The 26,511-nt window shown below is 43.8% G+C and overlaps 1 protein-coding gene across 2 annotated transcripts in view; it reads left to right on the top strand.

Annotated features, from left to right (window-relative positions):
* The first annotated feature begins 7,119 nt into the window (after positions 1-7,119).
* Positions 7,120-26,511, top strand: part of CEP85 (centrosomal protein 85) — a 34,827-nt gene continuing 15,435 nt past the window's right edge. The window contains exons 1-6 of one of the 2 annotated variants that reach the window (XM_081087200.1): positions 7,120-7,271; positions 16,641-16,718; positions 20,402-20,554; positions 23,896-24,590; positions 25,367-25,500; positions 25,922-26,039. In XM_081087200.1, coding sequence (XP_080943326.1) covers positions 16,664-16,718; positions 20,402-20,554; positions 23,896-24,590; positions 25,367-25,500; positions 25,922-26,039 — 1,155 coding nt within the window. In that variant the 5' untranslated portion in view covers positions 7,120-7,271; positions 16,641-16,663. Of the gene's footprint in view, positions 7,272-13,011; positions 13,026-16,640; positions 16,719-20,401; positions 20,555-23,895; positions 24,591-25,366; positions 25,501-25,921; positions 26,040-26,511 lie in introns of those variants that run through there. The other variant, XM_081087201.1, reaches the window with a different exon arrangement.

Below are 26,511 nucleotides of genomic sequence, written 5' to 3'. Positions count from 1 at the left end.
AAGCTGAGGCCAGTAAGGCTAGGCATCTGTGTATTGACAATAAAGTTTTATGTTGGGATCAATGTGTCTGATTTGTGGATCTCCAACACCTTGGGGCAACCTTGCTCCAGGTCTAATGGGCAAGACTGATCTTGCCCCTCAATAGCCTGTTTGTCTGATGGGAAAGTCACCGACTGCCCTCCAGAGCTTCCAGTCCAATGGGAGAGAGAATCTGCACCCTACATAACTGTGACTAAATGGTAAAGATATAATCATGTGCTTAGAGACCTAAAATTTGGTGGTTGGGAGCCCCTGCCTGACGCAGGAGACAGTCCTACCCCTCTGTCTGAAGGCAGAAGAGACTGGTCCTCATTCTGGGGAATTCTAGTCTAATGGGGTCACCATTGACCAAGTCATGAAGGTACAGGAAGCTCCATCTTGGGGCAACGGAGAATGACAAACCAGACACCATTTACTGCCATAGCAGGTTCCAGACTTAGGCAATGCAGAGAGTCTGAGAAAGCTGTGGCCGTCACGGGCAACAGGAAGAGTTGTGTTGGAGGACAGGATTCTGGTCCTTAGGCAAGTCACTGGGCCTTGTTTTCTGCTTTCCCCATCTGTGCAATGGGGAGAGGATGAGATTGGTTTCCAGCCCCAACATCAAATGGCCCGCTCTAGCCTAGGAGTGGGGAGGCCAATGAAATCAGTCACATCACTGAGACTCAGGTTCCTCCGTGTTGGGTTGAGGGGAAGGCTGAAAGGCCCAGAGTTCTGCCCAGCTATTTAGCAAAGACTGACAACTAGGGACCTTGGGGATATTCATCAACTTAAATGGGCATCCCCAAAGACTCAATGATTGCAGCTGATGGGGAAACTCTACCCTCCAAACCCCTCCCATCAGCATTGGTTTCACTACAGAGAAGCCCTCTGGGATCTTCTGGGGGGAAAAGTCTGGAAACCTGGGACAGGGTGGTACACTCAGCAGGCAGGTGAGAGGTGGCCCCAGTGAAAGCAGTGCCTCACTATCTTGGAGCTGATGTTTAGGCCAGGACGCTTTCCAGTGCCCTCCAGGATCATCAACCAGCAGAGCTATGGGCAGCCAGTGGCTTTTGCTGCTGCTGCTATTTACTGGAGATCGAGCCCTCAATCTGCCTGGTGAGTATCCACATTCACCCTTTCCATCTATCCTTCTCTGGGGACTCTCATTTCTCCTTGTCTGGCTGGCCAGAGAGGGGAAGAAGGTGGTGGAAGATCAGATAAGATCAGGTAGCATCCTCTGGAAGATCCTATAATGTGAGCGCAGCCATCCTCCACCCCACCCTTTAATTGTCTAAAAGGCTTGGGCACCAATGAGTTTGGACACAAGAGCATGATGGGATGACCTCCAAGGGGCTTCTGGCTTTGCTCATCCATCTTCTTTGAGGATGCTAGCTTTGTCTATCTACTTCCTCCATTTGTCATCTCAGCTATCTCCCCCTTTTTGTCTGTCCTTCCCATCTGGACTGGACCAATAGCTTGGGGTTTCAGCAGGCTAGTTTTCTCCCAAGCTGGCCTAGAACTGAGGGCGAAGGAGCTCAGACACCTGCTGCCCTCTCTTGGGGAAGATATTGGGAGGTGGCAGCAAATTGCATGTCTCATCACTCCCATGAGTCCATGGCATTTTCCAGGAACAGAAGTATCCAGGAAGCAGATAGCAATTTTGGTAAGAGGAGCAGAAGGGGATAATTATTAGCAGGTTCTAGTTGTTGAGCACCAAGTATATGCTAAGCATTATGCTAGGTTCTTCACGTGCATTATCTCATTTAATCCTTATGACCATCAGTGAGGTGGGTACTATTATCATCCCTGTTTTACAGCTGAGGAAACTGAGGCTCAGAAACATGAAGTGGAAGATGGCGGCATAGGTAAACACCGGAGTTTGCTGCCTCGAACAACCACTTCAAAAATACAACTAAAAGACAGAACTGACATCACCCAGAACCACAGGAAGGCTGGCTGAGGGGAAATTCTTCAACTAGAAGGAAAGAGAACAGCATACCGAGACTCAGAGGAGGCGCAGTGCAGAAAATACAAAGGTGCGGAGGTGCGCGCGCGGAGCGGGCTGGTGGCTGAGGGTGCGGTTGTCGTTTTTAATCGGGAGGGAGGCTCAGGCCCTGAGCTCCAGTTCTGGGCGAGTCTCTAGGGACCCAGACTCAAACGGGAGAAGCAGGACTGTCTGGCATCGGTCAGAACGGTCGGAATGCGAGGGCAGCTTTCTCTCCGAGGTTTGCAGCGGTTGCTGGAACTCAGAGGCAGAGCCTCTCGGGACGGGACTGAGAGCAGCCATAACTGCTCGCTCCGCCTGCCCTGTTGATTCCATGCGCCCTGCCCCGCCCAAGCCCTGCACAGAGCCATTTGCCAGATAGCCTCAGGCAAAGGCTAGATTAGCACCTCCCCAGAGGACAGAAGTTTTCCCACTGCAGACACAGCTGATTCTCACAGCCAGTTGGCCTGGAGGTCAAATCCCCCCAGTATTAACTACAACAATCAAGGCTTACCTACAACAAGACTGCGCACAAAGACCACTAGGGGGTGCACCAAAAAAGCATAAAAAATGCGGAGACAAAGAAAAAGGACAAAATTGTCAATGGAGGATATAGAGTTCAGAACCACACTTTGAAGGTCTCTCAAGAACTGTCTAGAAGCCGCCAATAAACTTATTGAGATCTACAAGAAATCTAATGAGACCCTCGATGTTGTGATAAAGAACCAACTAGAAATTAAGCATACACGGACTGAAATAACGAATATTATACAGACTCCCAACAGCAGACCAGAGGAGCGCAAGAATCAAGTCAAAGATTTGAAATGTGAAGAAGCAAAAAACACCCAAACGGAAAAGCAAAATGAAAAAAGAATCCAAAAATACGAAGATAGTGTAAGGAGCCTCTGGGACAGCTTCAAGCGTACCAACATCAGAATTATAGGGGTGCCAGAAGATGAGAGAGAGCAAGATATTGAAAACCTAGTTGAAGAAATAATGACAGAAAACTTCCCCCACCTGGTGAAAGAAATGGACTTACAGGTCCAAGAAGCGCGGAGAACCCCAAACAAAAGGAATCCAAAGAGGACCACACCAAGACACATCATCATTAAAATGCCAAGAGCAAAAGATAAAGAGAGAATCTTAAAAACAGCAAGAGAAAGAAACTCAGTTACCTACAAGGGAATACCCATATGACTGTCAGCTGATTTCTCAACAGAAACTTTGCAGGCCAGAAGGGAGTGGCAAGAAATATTCAAAGTGATGAATAGCAAGAACCTACAACCAAGATTACTTTATCCAGCAAAGCTATCATTCAGAATTGAAGGTCAGATACAGAGCTTCACAGATAAGGAAAAGCTAAAGGAGTTCATCACCACCAAACCAGGATTATATGAAATGCTGAAAGGTATCCTTTAAGAAGAGGAAGAGGAAGAAAAAGGTAAAGATACAAATTATGAACAACAAATATGCATCTATCAACAAGTGAACCTAAGAATCAAGTGAATAAATAATCTGATGAACAGAATGAACTGGTGATTATAATAGAATCAGGGACATAGAAAGGGAATGGACTGACTATTCTTGCGGGGGGAAAGGGGTGTGGGAGATGCGGGCAGAGACTGGACAAAAATCGTGCACCTATGGATGAGGACAGTGGGTGGGGAGTGAGGGCGGAGGGTGGGGTGGGAACTGGAAGGAGGGGAGTTGGGGGGGGGAAGAGGAACAAATGTAATAATCTGAACAATAAAGATTTAATAAAAAATAAAAAAAGAAAGGATAAAAAAAAAAAAAGAAACATGAAGTGATTTGTCCCCATCACAGAGCTAGGATCCTATCACAGGTCTGACTTCAGAGCCCAGGCCATACTCCATGGCTTCTCAAAGGAGCTTCTGTGGGCAGGAAACCTCAGTATCATAAAGATGTCAATTCTCCCAAATCTACAATTGTGGCATAATTCCCATCAAAATCACAACTCGATAAGCAGATTCTAATATATATAAGGAAAATCAAAAGGACCACATGGCCAAGATAATTCTGAAGAACAAGATGGGAGTCTAAGATTTACATTAAAGTAACAGTAACATAACATGGTGTTAGTGCAGGGATAGACAAGTGAACCAGTGGAATGAAAGAAAGGGAATGAAAATCCATCTAGATACATAATGACAGATAGCATGGCAAGTCAGTAGGGAAAAGATGGACTTTTCTGTAAGGAGGCAGAGACAACTGGTTGACCACACGGAAGAAAAAAACAAAACAAAATTAGATCCAATGGAAACATCTCTCCTTGCAAATAAAAAATGGAAACCCTTATAGCAAACATCTGTTTATTTCAGCCTGGACTTTTGTAGCAAACAGACCCATTGGTCACCAGAGTATAGAGGGCTCTTCCAATGCGGAGCACAAGTCCTTCACTGTGCTGAGGGGGACATGGAGGCACTGAGGTGGGTGGGATCTTCCTTAAAATCACACAGTGAGTCAGTAATAGACCCAGGTCTAGAACCTAGATCCCCTTACTCTTTCCATGCATCCCAGCCAGCTCTTCTGTCCTATTGCAATCCCTTTATCTCTGCACAGAGCTTCAAGAAAGTTGGGTGCAGAAGGAGTGGGTGCAAGACCGGGGCCGGGTTGGGGACAAGGGTCAGTGCCTCCTCAGAACTAGGTTGTGGGAATGAAGAGCCTGTCACCTGGGTTGGGTCACTAGTTTACTGAATTAGACCTTTGACAACAGTCAAGGATGCAATGTAAGGGTATCAGGTGATGGACCTATTTCTGCCCATTGCCCAGGGAAAAGAGGAAGGCTCTGTGCTGAGCTGGGCCCTTCTCTCTCTCTCTCCAGAGTGGCTGGCTCAGGTATGAGAATGAAGCTGTATTTTTGTGAGATAGTGCAGCATGGTAAAGAAGACACTGGGCTCTGGGGTCTGATGGACCACTTCCTGCTGTGTGACCTTGAATAGATGTCTTCCCCTATCTAAACCTTTGTTTCTTCATTTGCTTAATAGAAATAATAGTCTTTACTCAGATTAGTTGTGAAGATTCAATGAACCAATGCTCATTGGAGCAGCACCTTAATCAGACAAGGTAAAAATTGAACAATGTTGTCCGGCCAATGTAGCTTGGTGGTTGAGCATCGACTCATCAACCAGGAGGTCAAGGTTCAATTCCTGATCAGGACCCATGCCCAGTAGCGGGCTCAACCCCCAGTAGGGGGCATACAGGAGGCAGCCGATCAATGATTCTCATCATTGATGTTTCAATCTCTCCCTCTCCCTTCTCTCTGAAATCAATAAAAATATGTTTTTAAAAAAGAGAAGGAAGGGGGCAAAAGTATTGTCTTTCTTCTAGGACTGATACGAAATAATGTATGCAAAGTTCTCAGCAAGAGACCCAGCATCTACAGTCACACAGGGACAAGCACATAAAGGGAAATCAATGTTTGTCCATCCACACTGAGGACCCCAAGCCCAGGCTCCTAGCAATGGGTGATGCTATGTCTCCCCACAGCTGGCCAGTCAGCAACCGGATGCTCTGGGGCCTGCAGGGCAACAGAGGCTTCTCTGGAGGTGATGCTGGCCTTCAACAGCAATGGGCTCTACCTGCACAGCCGAGTGACCCTGTGTGACTAGCAGCGAGATGCTCGGGCCGGCCAGCCGGTGAACACACAGCTCAGGTTGGGGGAGGGAGGGTTCCTGGCCATCGCTGCAGCCTCCACCTTGCAGCTCTGTGGCCACTGCCTGCCCAGGGAGCCAGACGCCCAGCTAAGCGGTCACCCTGAGGGTGGGACTAGGGAGGGAAGGGTAGGACGGCGGTCCAGGGTACTGGCCTATCCTGCCATGGGAAATCATATTAACTTTACAGGTCTGGAGTAGATTTTAAATAGCCCTTTTGGCAAAAGCATTAACTCTTGCTCGTATTTTATTTAATTAGTTAATTAATCCTCACCCAAGGATATTTTTTCCATTGAGGGAGATGGGACGGGAGGGGGGGTGGGTGGGGAGACATCTCTGTGAGAAACATGATCAGCAGCCTCCAGCACGCACTCCAATGTGGGATCGAGTCCCAAACCCTGGACATATGTTCTGACTAGGAATCAAACCAGGGACTTTGGGTGCATGGGAGGATGCTCAACCAACTGAGCCACACCGGCCAGGGCCCTTCTATATTCTAAAAATATGAGGGCGCTGATAGAACCCTGGAGCACATCCCAGATTCCTTCCTCTAGAGCAGTGGTTCTCAACCTGTGGGTCGCGACCCCTTTGGGGGTCGAGCGACCCTTTCACAGGGGTCGCCTAAGACCATCGGAAAACACATATATAATGACATATTGTTTTTGTGATTCATCACTATGCTTTAATTATGTTCAATTTGTAACAATGAAATTGGGGGTCACCACCACATGAGGAAGTGTATGAAAGGGTCGCGGCATTAGGAAGGTTGAGAACCACTCTCTAGAGTGAATTTGATCCATTAATTAAAGTTCTTTAGTCTGGTTCTTCAAAGTTAAAAAAAAAATCACACAGCTTTTTAATGTCTCTCCCTCCTAAGTCAGGTTTCCAGACACCCTGGGATTTCACTATCCTTCGGCTGATGGTTTTGTTCCTTCTTTAAACAATTTCCAAGTATGACTTTTAAATATCTATTAATGCAATGAACTTAGTTCCTTTTCCTGGGGACTGAATTTGGGTAGGAAGGCAAGCTTGATCCTTCAACCTGAGTCCTGGTCACAAACTGACCACTGACCCCAAGCCCCGACCCCAGCCGCAGCAGCCCTAACCCTGACGTGTGAGCAGTGACCCACGCCCTATTTTCAGGTGGGAGTACCATTCAGGAGTGGGGAACGGGAGGAGGGAAGGGCAGGTTGAATGGGATTCTGGAAAGATTTGTCCTGGCCGCCAGCTTCTCCATCTGCCCCATGCCCAGCAAGCTACTCCAGCCCGGGGGAGCCGGACTCCGCCCAGAGGCGAGACCTGCGCCAGGGGCGGACCCGCGGGCTGGCTGGGGCGGCGGGGTCATGCGCAGAAGGATCCGTCCGCTCTCGGAACCCAGGGCAGCGTGCAAGGGCGGGACACCGGCGCGGCCCGGCTCCTGATTGGCCACAGGCGCGCAGAAGGGGTGGGGCCAGGGAGGCGCGCTCTGAGGCGCGCGGCCAGGCGGGCGTGCAACGGCCGTTAGGGAAGCGAGGGAGGGATTCGGAGCCGGTGGCCGACGTGGTGGCCGCAGTTGGTGTCCCTGAGTGAGGTATTTCGCCGCCCGCTTTCAGGCCCACGTAAGTCCTCCTCCCCTCGGGGACGTCCGTCGGGTTGACAATCCCTACCCCACCTTGGGGAGCCTTGGGGAAGCCTCAGACACGCACGACCTATCTGCCTCTGGGGGGGGGGGGCGGGGCGGGGCGGGAGCGCATGCGCACAGCACCGACGCCGTCTGCCTTGGTCTCTTAGCTGGGTTTCCTAAAATAATGCCCCCCACACGCCCCGTGGAGTTTCTCGCCTGGCTTTCTGCTCCGTCGTCATTCCCGCCACAGCAGTCGCTGTGCCTGAGTGAAGGGCCTCAGGCCCGGGCCAGTTGCACGGCGGGAAGCAGGGTCCGTGCCCTCAGGCGGCGCGCAGTCCCGGGAGAAAGTAGACGGAATCCAAGTTGCGGATGTAGCCTGCAAGGGCAGGGAGCCTTTCCTGCTGAAGTTTGAGCTGAGAGTTGAAGAATGAATAGATTTGGGGGGCCGGGAGCGCCTGTGAGGGCTCTCGGCTGGAGCTTCCGAGCGGGGCCGTTTTGCTCCCCACGGGGTCTTTGGCCCCGTCCGGAGATTTTCTGATGATCTCACCTCAGAGATTGCCCCTGGCACCTAGTGGTTAGAAGTCAAGGGTGGGTGCTGCGAAATATCCTACCGTGACGGCACAGCCTTCCCCAACCAAGACTTTTCCGACCTCAAATGTCACTAGCACTGAGGTTGAGGAACCCTGCTTCTGCTTTAGACCAGGAGGCGCTGTTGGCGTTTAGTGAGTGAAAACTTATCTGTTCAATAGAGGGTACTTAGTACTTGCTCCGTCACAATAAACTGGGAGAATCAGAGCTCTTTGTCTTTTTTTAAAAAAATATTTTTTATTGATTTCAGAGAGGAAGGGAAAGGGAGAGAGAGAAACATCATTGATGAGCGAGCATCCTTGATCGGCTGCCTCCTGCACGCCCCCCACTGGGGAAGGAGCCCACCACCCGGGCATGTGTCCTGACCGGGAATCGGCCCGGCGAACGTTGACCTTCTGCTTCATAGATCGATGCTCAGCCACAGCCACAGCCACGCCGGCCGGGCTCTGTTTGTCTTTTGCTCCCGTTTATTTTCACCACGTGGTGTAGAGGTAGGCACATAGTAGGCACTGGGTAGGTTTTGATTGATGAATTGACTAGTGTGCTGGGTAGGGAGGAGTGGTGATACGAGGCTGAGGAAGACAGCCAGGCCTCATTACTTGCCCTTGGGCCTTGTCTGTTCCATAATGGTCTGCTGTTGTGTGTGCTTCAGGACCTGTTCTTTGTCGAGGTCACTTCTTGGCAATGGTTTGGCTTCTCTTTAGCCAACTTGATTTAATGAACTATCAAGGCCATGAAAGCAGTGTGATGGTGTGAGATTCTTAATGTGTCTGTGTCAGCTGTCTGTGTATCCCTTCAAATCCTCTCCTCTCTTGATGTGGTTCTCTCAACAGCTGCCTAGTGCGACGTCCCACACTAAGATGGTAATTCCTCAAGGGGAGAAATACTTACAACAGTAAAAATTTAATTTTGGGTAGCAGCTTGGGAAATAGAGCCTGGGTGGTTATCAGGGGCAAAGTGAAGAAATTATATGAGCTATCTCCGTTCCTTACTGCTCTGGGGCTAGCAAATCTGGCTGTATCTGAGGCAGAACTTTCAACTTGTAGTGCCTTAGGATTTCCTTTATTTCTCTTTGTCGTACACAGAGAGAATGCTGATTAGACTCCTATAGCGTTAGAGCACAGTCCTGGCTGTGAAGCCTCTTCCTAGCCATCTGATCTTCACCTCTCTAAATTTTTATTTCTTCATCCAGAAAATGAGCATAATAATGGTAACTACCTCATAGGTTTGATGTGAGCATTAAACATAAGACATGATACCTACAGAGTGTTTAGCTCAGTGCTTGATGGGTAGTAAGCACTGAACACATGTTAAATTTATTGAATAAATTAATATTTCTGTAGTTTAAAGGGCTTTGAAGATAGAAGCCATCAATATTGGGTGCTTTTTTTTCTGTTTCCATTCACTCCTACTTTTCCTGGCTGTATAATGGATTGTTTGTGTTGCTTCTCATACCTTTATTTCTCTTGATTTTATCTCAGGAAATCTCTTCTTCAGTAGTTCTAAAAATTTCCACCAGTAGCCCATCTACTTCTGAAGTTAGTGGGAAAAAGTCAGAATTATTTTTTATGTACTAGTTTACTCCTTGTGGGAGTTCTTACTTGAGATGTAATTCACATATCATAAAATCTGATTTTATGTGTGTATAGTTTAGTGGTTTTAGTATATTCACAAGGTTGTTGCAGCCATTACTACTATCTAATCCCAGAACATTTTGATCACCTTGGAAAGAAACCCCATGTTCATTAGCATTCACTCCCTGTTCCCCCATGGCCCTCCTCTTGGTCCCTGGCAACCAATTCTGGACATTGCATATAAGTGGAATCATACAGTATGAGGCCTTTTGTGTTTGGCTTCTTTCATTTGGTATAATGTTTTCAAAGTTCATCTATTTTGTAGCATGTATCAGTGCTTTATTGTTGCTGTTTTTTTTGCCTGTGGACTGTACTTATTTTTTTAATATATTTTCATTGATTTCAGAGAGGAAGGGAGAGGGGAGAGAGATAGAAACTTAAGTGATGAGAGAGAATCATTGGTCGGCTGCCTCCTGCACACCTCATATTGGGGAGTGAGCCCGCAACCCCGGCATGTACCCTGACCTGGAATTGAACCATGACCTCCTGCTTCACAGGTTGATGCTCAACCACTGAGCCACACCAGCCAGGCTAGACTGTATGTTTAAAATACTTCAGGCAATCTGCATGACTTGTAAGGTTGCTTTCAGTTCTTTTCAGCAAAATGTGTTGAGGTTGATTATGGTGCGCATTGCGGGGTGGAGGCAACAGGTGCAATAGGTAACTGGAGGAGTAGATACAGTCTCTGCCCAGGACGATGTCTGGGTTCCACATTCAGGTTGGGAACCATCAGGCTTAGAAATGAGAAGTTTGGAGAGTGAGGGTGCTGTGTTTCAAGTCTTCCAGTTCTTTGCTTTGACTTAACCTACAGATTTTGGCCCTGTCATCGCTTTCTCTGGGAAACTTCCTTCCCATCCCATGGCCTTGCTCTCTGCTCTGGTTTATGGTGTAATCTTTCTTCACTTGTCATGACAGTAGTATTCATTTCTTTTTATTTTATTTTATTTTTCCTTTTTTTCAGTTTTTTTTTTATTTCAAGAAAAAACGATTTTAAATGTTACATGCAATAAACCTTAATATTTCAAGAAAAATTATCTTAAATATATTGGTACATGCAATAAACATTAATATCTCAAGAAAAACGATTTTAAATATGATAATGTTGCATGCAATAAAAACCAATTATTCAAGAAAAATGATCCTACATATAATAATACTAGAGGCCTGGTGCACAAAAATCGTGCACTCGAGGGAGGGGGAGTCCCTCAGCCTGGCCTACACCCTCTCGCAGTCTGGGAGCTCTCAGAGGATGTCTGACTGATGGCGGGGAGCGGGCCTAAGCCGGCAGTCAGACATCCTTAGCACTGCTGCGGTGATGGGAGAGGTTCCCACCACCGCCGCTGCACTTTCCAGCCCAGCTCAGGGCTTCTGGCTGAGTGGCACACCCCCATCGGAGTGCACTGACCACCAGGGGGCAGCTCCTGTGTTGCGCGTCTGTGCCTGGTGGTCAGTGTGGGTCATAGTGACGGTTGCTCTGCCGTTTGGTCAATTTGCATATTAGCCTTTTATTATATAGGATTACATACAATAAACATTAATATTTCAAGAATAAAAGGGTTTTAAGTATAATAATGTTACCAAAACTGTACTAACATAGTATGATATCACAAAAGTTGTAGGAAATATTAAAACTCTGCAAATAACAGGATTACTTCTATTATATTCTAGTGTATTGTTTTCCCCTCTGGCTCTGTTTTTGTTCATCAGTTTATACTGTTCATCATATTCTACAGATGAGTGAGTTCATATGATATTTATCTTTCTCCAACTGGCTTATTTCGCTTAGCATGTTGCTCTCCAGGTCCATTCATGCTGTTGCAGATGGTAGAGTTCCTTGTTTTTTACTGCAGTGTAGTATTCCACTGTGTAGATGCACCACAGTTTTCTAATCCACTCATCTGCTGATGGGCATTTAGGCTGTTTCCATATCTTAGCTGTTGTAAATTGTGCTGCTATGAAGATAGGGGTGCATATATGCTTTCTGATCGGTGTTTCTGATTTCTTGGGATATATTCCTAGAAGTGGGATTATTGGAACAAATGGAAGTTCCATTTTTAATTTTTAATTTTTTGAGGAAACTCCATACTTTTGTGAATGATCTATGTGCTCTTGAGAAGAATGTATATTCTGCTGCGTTGAGGTGAAATGTTCTATAAATGTCTATTAAATCCATTTGATCTAGTGTGTCCTTTAAAGTCTCTGTTTCCTTGTTAACTTTTTGTCTGGAAGATCTATCCAAGGAAGTCAGAGGGGTGTTAAAGTCCCCTACTCTGACTATATTGTTGTCAATCTCTCTGTTAAAGTCCTCTAGAAGTTTTTTATATATATATATTTAAGTGCATCTATATTGGGTGCATAAATGTTTACCAGGGTTATATCCTCTTGTTGGATTGATCCCTTTAGTATTATGTAGTGACCTATGTCGTCTCTTGTGATGGCCTTCATTTTAAAGTCTGTTTTGTCAGATATGAATATTGCTACTCTAGCTTTCTTTTCCTTTTCCATTTGCATGGGAAAAAATTTTTCCATCCCTTCACTTTCATCCTATGTGTGTCTTTCTTTTTGAGGTGGGTCTCTAGTAGAAAGCATATAGTTGGGTCATGTTTTTGTATCCATTCAGCTACCCTACACCTTTTGATTGGAGCATTTCATCCATTTGCATTCAGGGTTATTATTGAAAAGGCCATCACAAGAGACAACAAAGGTCACTACATAATATTAACGGGATCGATCCATCAAGAGGATATAACCCTGGTAAACATTTATGCACCCAATATAGGTGCACCTAAATATATATATCAAAAAACTTCTAGAGGACTTTAACAGAGAAATTGACAAAAATATATTCATAGTAGGGGACTTTAATACCCCTCATTTATAGCCATTTTAATTCTGTATGGCTAGGTTTCTCTCTGTTTCTTCTAAGCAGTCCCTTAAGCATTTCTTATAATGCTGGTTTGGTGGTGATGAACTCCTTTAGTCTTTTTTTTGTCTGGGAAGCTCTTTATTTGACCATCTATTTTGTATGATAGCCTTGCTGGATATAGTAATCTTGCTCTGAGATCCTTGCTTTCCATTACCTTGAGTACTTCATGCCATTCCCTTCTGGCCTGTAGCGTTTCTGACGAGAAATCAGATGTCGGCCTTATGGGAACTCCTTTGTAGGTAACAGTTTTTTTTTCTCTTGCTGCCTTTAAGATTCTCTCTTTGTCTTTAATTTTTGGCATTTTAATTATGATGTGTCTGGGCATGAGTCTCTTTGGGTTCTTCTTGTTTGGGGTTCTCTATGCCTCCTGATCTCGTGTGATTTTTTCCTTTACTAGGTTAGGGAAATTTTCTACCATTATTTCTTCAAATAGCTTCTCTATTCCTTTCTCCCTTTCTGCCTCTTCTGGCACACCTGTTGTGCCCAGATTTCAAGGTTCCCAAAAAGCCCATCAGGGAGCCAGCGAGTCCGATGCAAAAGCAAAGAGTTCTTCATTTCGAACTAGTTCGGCTCCCCGACCACACTCACCAATGCAACAACGGTAAGCCCAGTGGCCGCGAGAGAGCGAGGCCTGATGGGATTGTGAGTTTTATAGTAAGGGCGGGGGGTGGGGGGACTGTGGGCCCCGCCGATTGGCCAGGCGCGAGTCGGGTCTTGTTACACAGGATGTGGTCATATTGATGGCGTGCACTTCCCTTGATTATCATTGGTTAGTCCAGAGAAATCCTGGGCGTGGCCAGCAGAGGCCTGGGCCTCCGGGAAGAAGCCCCCGCCGAGCACATGGCTCTGCCCAAAAATGGAGGACCCAGGGCAAGATGGAGGGCGCAGTCCTCGCCCCCCCAAGGGCGAGCTGAGCCCGGGCTCCAGGGGCCAGTCCGGTTGCCGGGGGTCCAGCAGATCGACCAGTTCCAGCCCAGACAGGAAGTCCACATCCTCCGTCTCGTCCCCGGGGGCGCCGGCGATCACCTCCTCAGGCAAGGGCACACGCCCCGCCACCGCCGCTGCCGCGTGGGTCCAGTCCAGGGGCGGCGGGCGGGTGGCCTGCTCCGGGCTACCGCCGTGGGCTGGGGAGTCAGTGCCCGAGGCCGCCAGCAGTGTGGTCAGGCTGTGCCTCATGGGGCCCGGCGGCCGGCCCATGTAGGCCCCGCGATGACTCACCCTTTCAACACCTACTATTCTAATATTGTTATGTTTCACTTTGTCCCACAGCTCCCTTAAGCTGTCCTCCTGTTTTTTCTTTTTGGTTCTCTAATTGAGTGGTATTTTCAACTCTGTCTTCTAATTCACTGATTCGATTCTCAGCTTTCCCTAATCTGCTGTGTATTCCTTCCAATGTATTCTTTATTTGTGTTATGTCATTCTTTATCTCAGACTGTTCTTTTTTCATAGTTACTATATCTTTTTTTTATACTGTTGAGCATTTTTAACATCATTACTCTGAATTCTGTTACAGATAAATTTCTTATCTCTGCTTCATTTATCTCTTCTTCTGGAGAATTCCCTAGTTCTTTCATTTGGGGGTTGTTCGTTCCTCATTTTGGTTGTCTGGGTTTATGACTGTGTACTAGGTAGATCCTCTACACCTCTCAATGTCTAGTGCAGGACAGTGTTAACGGCTATTTCTGACTAATTATATCAGACAAAGATTCAAAGTCTCCATAGACCGCCTCTGTCCACAGACTAATAGGATTCTGACTTGAATTGTCCCCAGGCAATCATCCTCAGGTATGACGAGAGTTTTTTCAACAGGGTGGGGCAGTTGCTTCTGCCTGGAGGTTGTTACTTTTAATCTCTTAAGTGGCCTCAGGGCAAGATGTTTTTCAATAGGGTGTGTCACTGTCTTCCCCCTAGGTAAGGCAGATGTCTATGTGGGAAAGATGTCCCCTGCTGCTTTTCACAGCTAGATGTTATGTGGGTACCTTTCTCAGAGTTGGTGCTCTCTGCCGGGGAGCCCAGCTTCGGGATTAGATCCCAGGCATCCCTCCACAGACTGCAAGAGGGAACAGGCTGGGCTGAGGTACCCCCCCACCCCCCAGTGCACAAATTTTTGTGTACCAGGCCTCTAGTTTTACTTATTTATATATATGTATGTGTGTGTGTGTGTGTGTGTGTGTGTGTGTATATATATATATACATATATATATATATATACATATACATATATACATATATATATATATATATATATATATATATATATATATTTTGCTGCTGTGAGTGTTCATATACAAGATTTTATGGGCCTATATTTTTATTTCTTTTGAAGAGATTATATACCTAGGAGTGAATCTGTTAACTGAAAGTTCCATTGTCATTCTATTTTTAATTTATATCAATTTGAAAAGATCTTAGAATCCAGTGGGCCTATCATTTTGTTCTACTTTAAAGAAAGGGATGAGCCGTAACCGGTTTGGCTCAGTGGATAGAGCGTCAGCCTGCGGACTGAAAGGTCCCAGGTTCAACTCTGGTCAAGAGCATGTACCTTGGTTGCAGGCACATCCCCAGTAGGGGGTGTGCAGGAGGCAGCTGATCAATGTTTCTCTCTTATCGATGTTTCTAACTCTCTATCCCTCTTCCTTCCTCTCTGTAAAAAAAAAAAAGAAAAAAGAAAGGGATAAAAAAAGGATTTTGATATTGATTGTTTGATATCACTAGTAGGTAGCTAATCTAATCATTCTGTTTCACCATTAACACATTGAATGATACTAGCCATAAATTGAAGCTTTTATTACTGAACAAAACTTCTAATCAGTATGTGAAGACCTGGGATTTCTGTTGTAAATGCAGTGAATTAGTGAGGGTTTGGTTGCTGTTACTAAAAGAAAACTGTAGAGGTCAGTGAAGTACATTATAGAAATAGTACCATATAGCTTCTTTTTTTTCCCTCCAAAGTTTTAAATTCACTTCTAAGAGTTTGTCCCAAACTCTTTGTAGGCTCTTATGAATTCAAAGTTTCCACATTTATACTTTATCCTCCAGGGACCAAACTGCCACTTTTATTGACATGTATAATTAAAAAAAAACTTTAACAAAGCACTTAATATGTGTCAGGCACTGTTGTAAGTTAATTTTAAAAGAATTAACATGAATTAGGTGCTATCATTATCTTCATTTTTATATGAAGGAACTGAGGTGCAGAGATATTAAAAAAATTTGCCCTCCTTATAAAGCAAATAAATTTCTAAGTCACACTTCAAACCCAAGCTGTCTGATCAAGAGACCATACTCTGAACCCTGGCTGGTGTAACTCGGTTGGGCATCTTCCCATGCACCGAAAGGTCTCTGGTTCGATTCTCAGTCTGGGCACATGTCCAATATTCGGGCTCAATCCCCAAAAGGAGGCAGCCCATCTATGTTTCTCTCACATCGATGTTTCTCTATCTCTCTCCCTTCCTCTCTCTCAAAAAAGAAAAAAAAAGTCAATAAAATAAAGTATTAAAGAGTATTATAGAGAAATAGAGTACAAATTGTGAAACAATTCTCTGTACTGCCTCTCAAGTATTATGCAAATATAAGATATTACTTGCAGTTATTACAGTTAATTAAAGCTTTTGTTTATACAGATAGTAATCAGATTTCTCCTGAATTCTCAGAACCTACATTAGAGTAAATATAAATATTTTAAGGAGTGGAGAAATGAGAAGAAATCCTCATGTTCCCACCTAAGGACTGGGGTTCTGCTAATGACCAAGAATTCTGTCCATCTTTGTGCATCATGTGATTACTGGGAGAATAAGGGAATTTTGTTTTTATGTTAATCATAATTGAAGCCATAATACTTAATTGTTGGTTTGGTTAATTAGTTCTTTTTCCACCCCATCCTTCCATCCTGTCCCCATGGCTAAGATGATTCATGGCAAAATTTAATTAAAAGTAATATTATTTTTAATTTTTGCAACAATTGAAGGGGTTCTAAGACCATATAAGATCAATGTTGGGAGTCTCTTTGGGTCTAGGTTTTTTTCTCCTTGCTTTAGGAAGAAAAGTGGGGTGGAGTATTGTGAATTGGTTTGCCTTAAAAAGTATCCTTAAGAGTAAACATGTGGAAGAATACTTGCATCCTCTGTATGATTTTGATTGTTTTAGTTGAATGGGAATGAGTTATGGGAAATTAAAAGATAGTGGAGAGATCTGACTGGTTATTCCTTCATTCTAGAGTTGGGTCAAATAACTGTGTTGATGGCCATGCAGGAAAAATATCCAAGTGAGAGAAACTCTCATCCCACTTCACCAGGTGAGTAGTCAAAGTTTTCTGGGTAAATTCTGACCTTTGCGCTGTTATTTTATAACAGAAATTTTCTTTAAAGGACAAACTGAGTAAGCAAATATTTGCTGAAATGCTGGTATTAATATTTAATTGTTGGTTTTGTTATTGAGTTCAATAACATGGGGCTATATTGAAAGGAAAAAGAGGTCTCTCCAAGACTATTTATGTCTGGTCGTACAGCGCTTACAACAAGACCACGTGATTGATTGAGACAGGAGGACACATAAAGGATTGGAACAGAATGACTTTGGAACATAGTGCTATTTGAAATCAGAAAAACACAGCATAAATTACTGTGCTCTATGCTGTCTTTGTAGTTTTGTGAGTGGGTCAGTCATCTGCTAGCCCACAAAGATTGGAATTCTTCTTGAATGCCAACAGTCTCAGTTGTATTGTCACAGGACACTCAGGAATTTGTCTCTAGAATGGATTGACAAGATTTTGAAAACTCAGATATACTAAAAGGATGTATTAAGTATATATATTAAACCTATATAAATATATACACACAATACACATTAACTAGATATGGTACATTTAATTAGGAAGTAGCATTCCAAAAATAACTTTTTGAATTCTGTGGTATTTATGAAGAAAAGGATACATTTCCTTCAATTAAGGGTATGTCTTATTTTATTTAATTTTAAAATCCCACGGTGCCTCAAAGCAGACATTTGGTAGATAGTTGTTCTGTTTGCCTAGGCATGCTGCCTTGCATATAGTAAGCACTTTGAAAAGCATTTGCTGAATCAATTTAAGATTCATTCAGCAACTATTTGAACATCCTTATGTGCCGTGCACTGTCTTAGACTGGATTGTACAATCTGTAATAATAAAAGGGTAATATGCTAATTAAACCGGATGTCATTCTGGACCAAGCCAGGGCGGAGCAAAGGCCCGGTCCTGGGTGCCTGCCAGCAGCCATAAGAAGCCCAGGTCCTGGGTGCCAGAGGGAAGCTGGTGCCGGGGAAAGGACGGCCTACTCTTTTTTTTAAAAAATATATTTTATTGATTTTTTACAGAGAGGAAGGGAGAGGGATAGAGAGTTAGAAACATCGATGAAAGAGAAACATCAATCAGCTGCCTCCTGCACGCCTCCTACTGGGGATGTACCTGCAGCCAAGGTACATGCCCTTGACCGGAATCGAACCTGGGACCCTTGAGTCCACAGGCCGACGTCCTATCCACTGAGCCAAACCAGTTAGGGCAGGAAGGCCTACTCTTGCACGAATTTCGTGCATTGGGCCTCTAGTTTCTTATAACAATTGTGTGTATAATGCAAGTTTCTGGAATGTAGCAATTCCTGAGAAAGCTCAACTTCTTTTTATGGTTTTGTCTTCAATAGTTTTTCATTTCATTAATAATGGTTAAAGTTTGATAAGGATGCTACTGATGGTATGTGATATGACACAAGAAAACTTCAGCTTTCAAACTTTAATTTTGAAATAAGCATAAGCCTCTATACACCAAACATACTTTTATTTTAGCAAATATGTCTTTAGAATTGATATATGGAGTGGGTGCATGAGAAAAGTGGTTAGTGGTGAGGAATGGAAGATTAGTAAAGGCAATAACAGAGAGTGGTTTCTAGTAGGAGGCCAGGAACATGGTAATACAGGTCCTCAATCAATTTTTACTATTTCAAAAGGCCTGGTAAACTACACTGACTAGAGAGGTAACACTAGATAGACTGACCAAGAGGTCAAATTTCTTTGCTTCTGGCTAGTATTACACTAATTTAGTATAGTTAACACTGGCTAATCTTACGCTGATCAGAAGATCTGATTGTTGGTTATGTCTTTTATTAAAGATTATTACATGCCCTGACCATTGTGGTTGGATCGTCATCCAGTACACCAAAAGGTGGTGGGTTCGATTCTAGATCAGTGCACATGTCTCAGTTGTGGGTTCTATCCCCAGTTGGGACATATACGGGAAGCAAGCAATTAATGTTTCTCACATTCATGTTTCTCTCTCTCTCCCTTCCTCTCTCTAAAAAAATAAATATTAATGAAAGACTTTCATTTAAAAAAAAGATTACTACAGATTACTGCATGTATATAGATTCTTTCAAATCAGACAGTTCACTGTGACCCAAAGGATAAAAGGAGTCTTTAGGTAAAATTAGGGTTCCTTCAGTAGAATGCAGAAGTAATGGTAGCTCAAAAAGGAACAAAAGTAGAAGGAATTAGGTGGCTTGGAAGAAGGGAATAAGATGATTGTGTTCAAATATTATTGGCTTCACACTAGATCAGAGAATCTGTAGAACCATATTTTCTGATTTCATCTTAAACTCTGATACTTCAATCAATTAAGTGAAAACACATGAATTAAATAACTGCCATTACCTTTTTTTTGTTTGTTTTTTGTTGTTTTTGCTTTTTTCTGTTTGTTTTTTTACATGGGTCATCAGTTACAATTTAGAAAAATTATAGTGGTTTTAAAAAAATAATAATTTGAGCCCTGGCTGGGTGGTCAGTTGGTTAGAGCATTGTCCTGATATGCCAAGGTTGCGGTTCAATTCCCAGTCAAGGCACATACAAGAATCAACAAATGAATGCATAACTAAGTGGGACAACAAATCTGTTTCTCTCTCAAATCAATAAATAAATTTTTTTTAAAATAAATAATTTGAATTTAAATCTTTGTTAGTAAAGTCAAATAAATTTCATCAATCTTATATCTTACCCACTCAGAAACTTTGTTTGGTTGGTTGGTTTGGGGTATTTGTTTGTTTGTTTGTTTTTGCATTGCTCTCAAAAGCTCTTCAGGTTGACTTTTAAGACTCACCTTGATCTGGATTCACCCTACTCATGAGGGCACTGTGGTTTAGTCAAACAGTGGTTTTCCTATTACCATAGGGAGCATTTGGAAACATACAGGGTAGTTTCAGGTTGCACAATGATGGAAGGATGGGGGCTACTCCTGGCATTTAGTGGATGGGGACCAGGAATGCTAAATCATCCTTTATACATTGTCTTGCCCAGAAGGCTAACAGCACCTGTTGATAAACCTTGTAAGAAGGAAGAATGTGGGTATTGGGATTAGAATAACCTAGGTTCCAATCTCAGTTCTATCCTCTGTAAAATAGGGGTGTTAATATGATAATACTTTTCAGTAAATAGGTAGATGAGATCGTGTTTATAAAGTGCTGTGGCTTCTAGATTTCAGAAATGGTAGCTACTATCAAATATTACTGTTTTCTGTCTCAGTACTCCTGGATTCCTGGTAGGTCTTGATTCTGTCTTTGAACATTCTCACCTCTCATGCTATTTCCATTTAAAATTAACAAACTCAGAGTTGCTGAAATAGGCACAGGAGAGAGAAGGGGGTGGGATGCTGCTATTTCTCACAAGTTTAAGTGATTTTTAAAAAAATATATATTTTATTGATTTTTTACATCGAGGAAGGGAGAAGGCTAGAGAGTTGGAAACATCGATCAGCTGCCTCCTGCACACCCCCTACTGGGGATGTGCCTGCAACCAAGGTACATGCCCTTGACCAGAATCAAACCTGGGACCCTTCAGTCCGCAGGCCGACGCTCTATCCACTGAGCCAAACCAGTTAGGGCTTCAGTGATTTTTTAAAAAGAGTCTTGTGGGGTTGCATCAGCTGATTCACTCTAAAGGTAGAAATGCTACTTGTTTCAGGTTCCATTGTAATTAAGAAAAGCAGTTCTCTGGGTTGTGAATGGCAGACTCCAGTTATCTCGGAGGCCTTTCGGAGCCGCTTCAGCCGTTGTTCCAGTGTTACTGACAGTGGGGACACAGCCATTGGCACATCATGCTCAGACATGACAGAGGGTAAGTTTGGATTAATAATTTGATTACCAATATGTGTTGTCACTTTCAGGTTGTATGCCAGGTGTATTGTCGTTTCCAGAACATTCATAAGTCAGTCCACTAAGTCTGCCTAATACTTCTTATTCCATGCTTCCCACAGCTGGTCCCTTCTCTCAATTTCTACTGTTTGTCCTATCGCAAACAACGTCTAATCTTTCCTCTACTGCCAGATTAATCTTTCTAAAAGCCTGATTTCATAGTTTCCTTTTTCTGCAATCCTCACTTCTTTCCATTATTTACAGGATAAAATTCAGAGGCCTCAGTTCTCTTATGATCTGGCCCTGTCCCACCTGTCTTTTTGTTGTTTGTTTGGGTTTTGTTTTGTTTTTGCTGCAAAAAGCCTTATTATTTCCATTTGGTCAATGCATGGGAGAGGGCTTTCAAGGTGGTTAAAAAAAAATGGCTAATAGTTTTCGGGAAGAGGCTCAGGTAAAAGCCAGACTTCTCTAAATAAAAACAACATATCCCATATACTAAATTTTGAAAGACTTTGAAAATTGTGCAAGGTAGTGACCCTTTTAAAAATAAGTGCTGTCATTTTGTTTCGAAGTGTTCTGAACCGCAAACCATACTTCAGGTCCAGCTTACTTTTTAGTATTTTGTAAGAATCAGGCAGTTTCCTTAATATAAATAAACAAACCCAATAGACAAGTGACAAATGCAGACAGACTTCACTTCTGTCATCCGTAGGTGGACCACACTCACCAGGAAATTAGAAAAACTGTATTCTCCTGGGTCAGTTAGTACCTTTTGGGCTTTGGCATTACTACTTTGGGGGTTATGGGCTCAAAACTGAATTTGGTGAGTCTTGAGAGAGAGAGTGGTGCTGTGAATGGAGAATGGAATGAGGTGTTAACTAACTTCAACATATTAGCAGCCCTTCCTAGCAGTCCCTCTCTTCTGTTCCAAAATTACATTTTTGGAGCAGGAACTGTTAGTGAGAGTGCATACTATTATGCTGTTATGGGGGATTTTAAAAAATAATTCTTTTATTTTAGAGAAGAAGGGAGAGAGAGATAGAAACATCAATGATAAGAGAGAATCATTGATCGGCTGCCTCCTGCACGCCTCCCACCAAGAATCAAGCCTGCAATCCAGGCATGTGCCCTGACCAGGAATCGAACCATGACATCATAGATCAGGGTTCAACCACTGAGCCACACTGGATGGGTGTTATGGAGGATTTTAAGTAGAGAGCTTCCTAGTCTTGGAAGTCCTTTTTTTAAAAAAAAATAATTTAAACAATATTCACTATTGAAATGTTTCACAACCTACATACTATTTTATTTTTTTTAATATGTTTTTCTTTATTCTTTTAGAGAAGAAAGGAGAGGGAGGGAGGGAGGGAGGGAGGGAGGGAGAGAGAGAGAGAGAGAGAGAGAGAGAGAGAGAGAGAGAGAGAAAGAGAAAGAGAAAGAGAAACGTCGATGAGAAGCATTGATTGGCTGCCTTCTGCACTTCCCCTAGTGGGGATTGAGCCCACAACCTGAGCTTGTGCCCTGACTGGGATCGAACCAGTTATCTCCTGGTTCATGAGCCGAAGCTCAAACCTGAACCACACCGGCCAGGCTGGTCTTGGAAGTCTTCATCATCACCAGTCTACCTGTTGACTAGTCCTATATTTAAGTTGTGGGACATCAAAGACATCCTTTGACTGAAATGTCCTTCTCTCTTGGTCCTGAGAGACTAACGCATATTATATTTTATTGATTTTTTTACAGAGAGGAAGGGAGAGGGATAGAGAGTTAGAAACATCGATCAGCTGCCTCCCGCACACTCCCTACTGGGGATGTGCCCGCAACCAAGGTACATGCCCTTGACCGGAATCGAACCTGGGACCCTTGAGTCCGCAGGCTGATGCTCTATCCACTGAGTCAAACAGGTTAGGGCATTGCCTGTGTTTTTAAAGAGCTGCTTACAAACTCATATGAGAAGATGGTCGCTCATCTGTACTCATATAATTCTAGGAAAGGTTATAGTATCTGTCCTTGGTAGCTGAGTGTGTTCTTTGTTGGTGGATGGAAAGAAAAAAAGAAACAGATTGGTAGTCCACTCTTACCATGGTAGATGCGCTTGGTTTAGAAAAGAGTACTGGGCATAATTGAAAAGGGAAGACATTTATATTCCTTTCCCATACTCACTTTTCTGCCTGAGTAAGGTAACAGGTATGTTTTCTTTCTTGTTTTCTTGTAGCCACTACCCTGGCATATTAGTACTGTGACCTTGTAGTCTTCTTCAGAGTAGCGCTTAAAAGTTGGAAATATGAACCTTCTATGGCAGGGCTAATAAGAATTGTCTTCCAAGAGTAGGAAGGAGCTAAAAGAAACATAAGTCCAGTCTGAGGGAAAAGGGAAAAAAATCACAGTTGGATACAAAGGGGTAAGTGAAAGGCAAAATACAAGTTCGAGCATTTCAGTGTGTACCCACTTGAGAATGCTCACTGTGCGAGAATGAAACCTGAGAGTTACTAAGAATAACTTCACATATCCAGGCAGTCGCTTCTGGTGTGTGGGAGAAAGAACAGAATCTGGATTCGATGCTGTATTCCCTGCCTTGGATATAGAGCGGCACTGTCCAGTTTGCCTTATTCTTCAGATGGTTTAGACTCATTCCTCACCTTCACTGGGGAGCTTTTGGAGGTCACAGAGGATTCTTGCAGATCTTGGAAAGGATATTTTTATTAGATTGGATTATAGCTTAGAGGTTCCCAGCTCCCAGAAGAGTAGGACCTAATCCATTTCCCTTAAGTAAGTGATTGTTTTTTTAAGTTTCTTTTTCTTTTCTTTTTTTAATATGTTTTTATTGATTTCAGAGAGGAAGGGAGAGGGAGAGAGAGAGATACAAACATCAGTGATGAGAGAGAATCATTGATCAGCTGCCTCCTGCATGCCCCCTACTGGGGATTGAGCCCACAACTCAGGCATGTGCCCGGAATTGAACCCGGGACCCTTCAGTCTGAAGGCCAGTGCTCTATCCACTGAGCCAAACCAGCTAGGGCTGATTTTTTAAGTTCAGTTTTCAGCTTTGTTGACTGGCAAGATTTTCTATTAAAATACAAGGAATAGAGTATAAATTGAAAGTGAATCCAGTGTTGCCTTTTGTTGATTTACCTTGTGAATAGCATTTGAGAACCTAGAACACACATCTCCCAGTTAGGCTATCGTGTCTTTTTGCCTGATATTTGTGATGATAATGCCTCTCTCCTTGGTCTCAGGATAGGCAGAGAACATCAGACATAGCAGCTCAACTCCACAAACCTTGCTGCTTTGATTTTGACTTATGGAAGACTATTCTCTCCACAGATTTTTGCAGCTCAAATAGCAGTCCGTCTTTCCAGCCCATCAAAAGCCACGTGACCATTCCAACAGCCCATGTGATGCCTTCTACTTTAGGGACCTCTCCTGCCAAGCCAAATTCTACACCTGCCAGACCCTCTTCCTCCAAAATCCCTTTGTCAGGATTGGCTGAAAGTGTGGGGATGACAAGAAATGGAGACCTCGGTGGAATGAAACATTCTCCAGGCTTATCTAGAGATTTCATGTATCATTGTGGTACTGCTGGAGAAAATGGAATTGAGCGGTCTTGGTTTCCAGCTGTGGGCCATGAAAGAGAAGAAGAGATGAGGAAGTTTGATATTCCCAGTATGGAATCTACCCTTAATCAGTCAGCAGTGATGGAGACACTTTATTCAGATCCTCGCTACAGGGTCCACTTCCACAACCTAAGAACCGACCCAAACAAGGAATTATACAAAGGGTTGCCTGAGACCAAGAAGACCCCGGACAGTGGTGTGGTATGTGAGCGGAATGGACTACATCCTAGCAGCAGTGGGTTGCTCCCTTTGGGACTCCAGCCTGCTCCTGGGCTCTCCAAGCCTCTATCCTCTCAGGTGTGGCAGCCAAATTCTGACCCTTGGCATCCTCGAGAGCGGTCTTGTGAGCTCAGCACTTGTCGGCAGCATCTGGAATTGATTCGTTTACAGATGGAACAAATGCAGGTAGGTAGAGGGGCTTCTTTCCTTGGATTTTGGGGTTCGGTACAGATCTTGGAACTTGTATAGGTTGTGTCTTCTAAGTTTTGACTCTAAAGAAAACATTTGTAAGAAAGAGGGAAAATGTTTATAGATAAGAAATGAAGGCTTGTGGATGCCATTGAATCTGTTGGTGGTCTAATGAAACACCAGATAGGTTCTCCAAAGTAGAGGGTTACAAGAGAAGACCCAAAAAAGTCACTAGGCTAGGTACTTTTACTTACAGAATCTAATTAATCCTTATAGCATCTTGATGAGGTATATGTAGAAATTTACTAGGTTCTTAGAATAAGTAGTTTGCCCAGGATCACAAAGCTGGTTCAGTGACAGAGCTAGGGTTTAAAAATGGTCTTTGAACCCCTATGCTTTTTCCACTATACCTGTTTTATGTTTTTAAAAAAGTCCGTGTGCTACTTAAGAGTGGGAAGGAAAGAAGCTGAATATACTGTTTCTTCCAAGTTGCTGAGGACATCTTAGCTCTTGGTTTGCTTCTGTTGCCAGATAATAAAAGATAACTGACCTTTTCTTAGAAACTAGAGCCTTTCTGAGCTGTGTCCAGTTGGCAGAAGTCTCCCTGGCAGGTTCTTTCCAGTCATGCATCAGAGCTAAAATTATTTCGTAAACACTGGGCCTTCTTAGTCTGAGCCAAAATGAGCCTTGACTACAGACCCAGGATATTGCTCAGGTGTTTTTAGGTGCCTGTGGGTCAAGATCAAGCCCCTTTGGTCCTGCTTGTCTTTCAGCTTCAGAATGGAGCCACCTGCCACCATCCTGCTGCATTTGCTCCTTCACTGCCCATGTTAGAACCAGCACAGTTGGTCAGCATCTTGAACAGTAATGAACACCTTCTAAAGGAAAAGGAACTCCTCATTGACAAGTAAGAGAGCATAGGGTACCTACCATAGACCAGCTTCTGTTCTCAGCCCCCACTGAGGACACTTAATGAATTCTCCTCAAGGGCAGTACATTCCCCTCTGTTTATGTTTACTCCTTGCCTCATGGTAGAGTTAGGTTGATAAGCAGCCTAGTCCTCTAGCTGACAAATGTGATAGACTAATTGTGTATCTGCGGGGGCTCTGGGAGTGCCTAAAGCAGGCAGCGGGTTCTTTGTAGCTGATCTTTCTTCATTTCCCCTCAGTCAGCTTTCTCATTTGTTCTCCTCCAGCAAAATAGTACTGCCCAGAATCTAAGGTCCTTGCTTATATAGCATCGATGTACCCATCTAAGGAAAGTGGGGGCTTATATTTGCAAGTTGATTAGTGTTAGAATCCTGGACCCTATTCTTCTGGCTTTTGCAGACAGAAGAAACACATCTCTCAGCTGGAGCAGAAAGTGCGAGAGAGTGAACTACAAGTCCACAGTGCCCTTTTGGGCCGCCCTGCCCCCTTTGGGGATGTCTGCTTGCTGAGGCTGCAGGTAAGCACTGGCAGTTGGGTTGGCATTCTGCTTGTCATAATTTAGTATCTTAGCTATGCTTGGCACTGTTAGGAAATAGAAAAGAAACCAAGTGATGTAAGGTGTCCCTTTCCTCAAAGAGTAAACATCCTAATTTAAAGCATCTCTTGTCCTGCCCATGTGGGGGCAGAAAAGGCTTGAGGATAGAATCAGGTGGAAGTCCAGATGCTTTGGTGTCAGGATATACTTGGGAGAAAAGGAAGGCAGAGCAAGGTACATTGTAAGGTCCTAGAGTTGGGTGATGTTCTGAGGTCTTAATCTACCAGCCCTGGCCAATGGAAGGAGAGGCAGATATAACGGTGTATTTAGAGCCATTTTAATTTTTATCTTCCATGTCTAGGAACAACTGAAGGAAGCCATATCCTCACTGAGGTCAATGACTCTATAACAGCCGTGGGCAAACTACGGCCCGCGGGCCGGATCCGGCCCGTTT

The sequence above is a fragment of the Myotis nattereri genome, assembly GCF_964212035.1.
Source record: "Myotis nattereri genome assembly, chromosome: 3".
NCBI lineage: Eukaryota > Metazoa > Chordata > Mammalia > Chiroptera > Vespertilionidae > Myotis > Myotis nattereri.
The sequence above is the reverse complement of the archived record's forward strand: the minus strand, read 5'-3'. Positions and strand labels throughout refer to the sequence as shown.